The sequence below is a fragment of the Ruditapes philippinarum genome, unplaced genomic scaffold (genome assembly GCF_026571515.1).
Source record: "Ruditapes philippinarum isolate M1 unplaced genomic scaffold, ASM2657151v2 ctg687_1_1_1_1, whole genome shotgun sequence".
Classification (NCBI taxonomy): domain Eukaryota; kingdom Metazoa; phylum Mollusca; class Bivalvia; order Venerida; family Veneridae; genus Ruditapes; species Ruditapes philippinarum.
In genome coordinates, this window is record NW_026852869.1 from 62,373 (window position 1) to 67,849 (window position 5,477).

Consider the following 5,477-nt stretch of genomic DNA (forward strand, 5'->3'; position numbering starts at 1 on the left):
TATGATAATAATGATAAGAATAGTGATAATAATAATAATAATAATAGTAATATTAATAATAATAATAATAATAATAATGATAATAATAATAATAATGATAATAATAGTAATAATAATAATCATAATAATAATAATGATAATAATGATAAGAACAATGATAATAATAAACATAATTTCCATTGTGTTAAAGAATAAATGATTAAACAAAACTTGTTTAAGCTAAATGGTAAGTTAAGAAAAAAATTTAATTATTTAATTACATGCCTCGCACATCAAGCGATATTAAAACCATAGGTGTATCATGGAACAGACATTGCTATACGATTTGCACATGTCTCGTTCTTTAATTGTTTCCTGTTACAATATCCGCAGAGCAACAGTTATTAGGAGACAAAGAGTGTGGTTACTGCTAAGAGATGTTGCTGTCGAGAGGTAAAATAATTATGTTAAAAGTTATTTAATAAAGTAATGATAAAACAATTATAAAAAGGTCATTGCTCTTCAAATGACAGCTCTGTTTTGAAGAGGCTTCACTGTTTATAGAAGACATATGTACAGTTATGAATAAACAACGGCACATGACAAACAATATATTTAAAGTTGTTTGTTTTTATTTTGCACTTCATCTTGACAAATAGACATTAAATGTCATCTATATAGCACAATTTCCACATTTTGCATTTACCCAATTGTAGAAAGAAGAAACACGCGCATAGACACTAGGATGTGTCACGACGCCGTCTTGGTGACATCCATATATAACCCAGGACTTCACACCAACAAGATCATCTCCGCAGACTAACGGTCCACCACTGTCGCCCTGTTAAGATTATTTAAAATATTTTATGCAGGAACATTTTTTCATTTTTTTTCAAGAATATAATGAACAACTTAAAAGAAAAGCTTGAATTGAAGTTGCTCCGAGTTTCTTTATTGATTTTATTTCCGTAAAAAGGGACAGACCGTTTGCAGACAACAATTATCATAAAAAAAAACCACAAAAACAACAAAAAACAAAAACCAAACAAAACAAAAACGACTAAACAAATGTTTTTGTCAACGAAGTTGCTTTTTGTGGCCATGTTATTTCAACTGTTTAAGTAGCCTTGCAAATCTTGATAAAACTAAAATGTGCACGCTTATCCAATTTTTCACAATGGCATATCATCAATCATAACAAAAGATGCACAGTAACTGTATACATGTATAACAAATTTAAATTACTTGATGTACACGGTGACATAATAAACATACATTTCTGCTGTCCATACGGCATCACCTGACTTCCATGCAAAATATCTAATACTTCTTGGCTATATTGTCTAAGGGTAATGGAATTTCATTTGTCAAAAGGAAAGCGTTTTCAATCAGACATGTAATACATTTACTTCACAAAGTGTTTGCTTTCTTCATATCCGGCACTTATATCAGCATATCATCATTACGTTTCCTTTTACGAAGTACAAAACGTGTTAATGCTACAAATATTGGAGACTTCAATATCGATATTGTTGATGTTGAAAGTGACCCTCGTCTGAACACATCTGCGTATGTTTCACCATTTTTATGTTTCAATCAAACGCCACTAACACCGGCTGAAGCAGTATTGAACATTTAAACATTTAATGGTGTAATTCTGAAAATGTAAAAATACCCAGATGTGTTCATGCAAAGGAGATCAGAACTCACGGTGCATGATCCACTTCCTTCAATGGTATCGTAACCTTTGACACAGACATGTTGAGAAAGAACGTTCTGATCTCCCCAGTAGTACACACATTGACCATACGATAATACAGACACGTCTGTTTTCTTCAGTTTTGAAGCAGCTGAACCGTCAACTTTGAAAAGGCATAGAGATACAATACAGTAAAAATGAAGAAACACATTGTATATGTCAAATATTCAAATGTTCTGACAAGGGTTTTGATATATTTTTAGAAATTTACCTATACATTATATAACTAATTTGAAGCTTGAAAAGTTATTATTCGTTGCAATCGTAGAGGATTGTATACCAAGCAAGGAATCTCTATGTTGACAAAATTATGACATGCGATGAACTAAGGTGTATTACCTTTCGTTCCCCACCCAGATATTGTACATATTTGGTTAGAATAATCATAGGCTCCCCTTGCAAGCCGTATAATGTTCCTAGAGATGTTATATCCATTCGTCGTCAATCTTAGAAGTGCTATATCATTTGGGAGAGCTCCAGAACCCGTGTTATAGTCTTCATGCTGTGACAAAATATATTCTGTCAATTGCCAATAGCCATGGAATAGCCGTTGATATGAGTTCAACCATAAATGGTCATTAACAAGACAGACTTTATTTTTTGTTTGCAATTAAGTGTTTTAGATATATGTAAACACAGACTTTGAAATGAAAAATGTATCTGATTGAGTGACATCCACAAAGCCTTTTTGCGCATGTTTTCATGAGTTGATTTTATTTGTTTTTCACAATTTATTTTTCTGTTTGAATGGCACGCATCGGAATATTCTTACTGGGTGAAGGATAACTTTAGGTGCTCCTCCGTGCATTATTTCAAGGACGAGCTAACCACCGAGTAAGATTTCAACGTTTCGTGAGCTATCTAGCTTCATCATATGAAAGAATCATACATCAAACACACACCGGTGAAGGGCAAGTGGTTTGAAGTCTTAACCACTCGGTCACGGACGTCTAAGCATCTAGTGATAACTTAAGCGACCCTAAAATTGGCTAGCTAAATTATTTTGAGTAAACATGATAAAGACACCATCTCAGTATGCTTGAAATCAACTTAAATTAGTACGATAAGTGTCTCTTACATACATGGGAACTAACAAAACGCCTAAATAATTTATTACAGCGAACTTAAAGAGCAAATAGCCAAGAAATGTGTTATTTAAATTATAACATGTATGTAGGATATTTCGATCGATTATTAAACATCTTACAATAATGATTTCATCAATGTAGAACCACAAGTAATCTACTCCAAGTGTTCCGGGGTTCTGGTAGTCGTGAAGATTTAGAACTATCGCTACTAATTCTGTGGACCTATATTTTGAATACAGATTTAAAAGTGTATACGAGCGTATGCTCAAGCACTTGAATGAGATAGTTTGAAAGAGAAACTATTACCACGAATCAATAAAATGTTATAATGTTTGAGTATGTGCAGTACTACTAAGTAGTTGGTAAAATGTTGGTAAAACTAAACTAATTTTACAATCAGCTTAAATAATGTTTACTTTCTCATATTATTGTAAAGATATATTGTATAATACAAATAAAATTCGGTTTTATGATGTATGTGTATGTCGTTATTCAAAATTACCTGCCCTCGACACAATGAGCAGCTGTAATTGCCCAGTCTTGAGCGATAACAGATGCACCACATAAGTGGTAGCCTTCATACAGGAGTGCCGCCTGATGGGGAAATTCACCCTTTTCTGCTTCTACTCCGTTTATGATCTTTGATGATGCATGAAGAGAGTTGCTAAGAAACCGAACACCAGCCTCCTTAGATGCATCCACAGCTTTGAAAATAAAAATATAATATGTATATATAATAATTGACATTTGCGCCTGTTTAGATTTGCTTTATATTTTAGACTAGCAACACTTTACAACATAAAACATATAAATGAAAATCTTGATATTACAAGCTTTAAACAAGGCTCCTTTTTTGCTGGCGATATAAATGAATAAGTTAAAAAATAAACAAATATATGACTAATTAACTTAAATATAAACACATAAATAAATAAATAAATAAAAATAACTGAATTAATATATTAAATATGTATTCATTTATTTATAATTAGATATTCATTTAAAATAAATATAAATTTATTAAAAAATAATTAATATTATAATGAATAACCAAAACATGAGCTGTTTAAAGGCAGTTATTACATTAGGAAATGATACAAATTTTGATCTGATAATTATTGATCTGAAAAAGAAAATAACTGACAAATTTTATCTGGGAAATATTTATCTGACAAATAGAAGAGTATGCAGAAGCAGAGTTAAAAATGATATTAAATAAACAGAAACAAAAAATACAGTCAAATCTTTATTGAATCACCATTTAAATGTAATTTTTACTCTACTACTCTTTAACTTGCCTACACTCGTTAATTGATCATGATTATTATTGACGAATTTTCTTTTGAAGTTTCCACAAAGATTTGCATACCAGCATCGAATGTACATATTTATGAAGATAACTTAGAAAATAAAAAAAAGAAAGAAAAATCACTCACCGATAGATCCACAGAACACAGAGTATACGTAAAATATCAACATCATCTTTTGAATGATTAAATATGACCAAAACATTGTGGTATCGCCAACGTTATTGTCCTTATCATGTTCAGTGCGTGTTAAAGCATGTGATACAAAGCAGGTGACACTATCAAGTAATTTTGTGATGGCTATAGACGAATAACTATAACATACTTAAACAATCTATTAAGAAATTTTGATACAATTAATCTTTCTAAAGTGTCTTACTTAAAACACAACAATTTTAATATTGCTGTGAAGGAGTCAATCCGTAAGTGTGGGACAAAAACATATTGCGAAACAAATTTTTCACCTTTAACAAGACGTTTAATAAAACGTTGATATATAACGCTATACGTGTTGTTCATGAAACATACTAGTACTATGAAATATAATCAACATGTATTATCCAGTAAGCATAAATAATTCTAAAAATGTAGTTTGAATGCCGTTTAAGTTGTGAAATTAATCGCACGCCATATTAGCAATTAAAAGGCAGCATGACATACATAAGATGAACCAAATGAACCAAAAGAAGCTGGCAATTCAGTGTTGATATAAGTACGGGGCGATGTCGCAGAACACTGATCCACGTTAATTTAATTCGAAAGCGGTGAGAAACAAGACAAAGTAAGTAATAATCGAGCTAAATCAAATGCAAATGATATTTTGCTTAATCAGTGTACCAGTATATACCTAATTCCAGCTTAACCTTTTCCCTTATATAAGCGTGTTTCGACGGCTTTTTGCCCCCCCCCCCCTTTTTGAGGCCTCAAACAGTGAAAAAATGTCCTATTTAGACCCAAAACACTGTTTTTCGTTTGAGAAATGTTGTTAAAAAAGTGACCATTTTTTCGGCGCCGTCCCCCATCCAAATAATACATCAGGGGGTTGCCAGAAGGGGGATGTGCTCCCTTCTGTTTGGGGGGTTTGAAGGGGGGCGGAGTCCCCCTCATCGCCAAGAAAATTTTGGACTTGTGAGAGGCTTAAAATGTCCCCAGGTTGATCATAAGGTAATGTGTAACCAACGCTGAAAAGCCTTTGACTCTATCTCAATCCCTTGAGAAGTTGCAGCACTTTGAAATAAAATTTGATGGAAAAAATCGAGGCAAAAAAGTGATTTTTGGCAATTTTGAGATGTCCCCTCGTTGCCATGGTAACAGGAAATTTAAGACTGAGCATGTCGTAACAAA

At 32.3% G+C, this 5,477-nt stretch overlaps 1 protein-coding gene across 1 annotated transcript; it reads right to left on the reverse strand.

The window, feature by feature from the left end:
• Nucleotides 1-587: 587 nt before the first annotated feature.
• On the reverse strand, nucleotides 588-4,399 carry LOC132726839 (fibrinolytic enzyme, isozyme C-like). Its single transcript, XM_060712219.1, has 6 exons — nucleotides 4,263-4,399; nucleotides 3,329-3,530; nucleotides 2,946-3,048; nucleotides 2,078-2,240; nucleotides 1,690-1,841; nucleotides 588-820 (listed from the first exon to the last, which is right to left on the reverse strand). The coding sequence occupies exons 1-6, from the start codon at nucleotides 4,336-4,338 to the stop codon at nucleotides 653-655; spliced, it is 864 nt and encodes a 287-aa protein (XP_060568202.1). The 5' UTR covers nucleotides 4,339-4,399; the 3' UTR covers nucleotides 588-652.
• Between the last annotated feature and the right edge of the window lie 1,078 nt (nucleotides 4,400-5,477).

Excerpts from the sequence above, each read along its gene's own strand:
- LOC132726839 (XM_060712219.1), bottom strand. The coding sequence starts at position 4,338 with ATGTTTTGGTCATATTTAATCATTCAAAAGATGATGTTGATATTTTAC. Across the intron at positions 3,049-3,328 it reads GCTCATTGTGTCGAGGGCAG|GTCCACAGAATTAGTAGCGA; the intron begins GTAATTTTGAAT and ends TTCAAAATATAG. Across the intron at positions 2,241-2,945 it reads ACATTGATGAAATCATTATT|CATGAAGACTATAACACGGG; the intron begins GTAAGATGTTTA and ends ATTTTGTCACAG.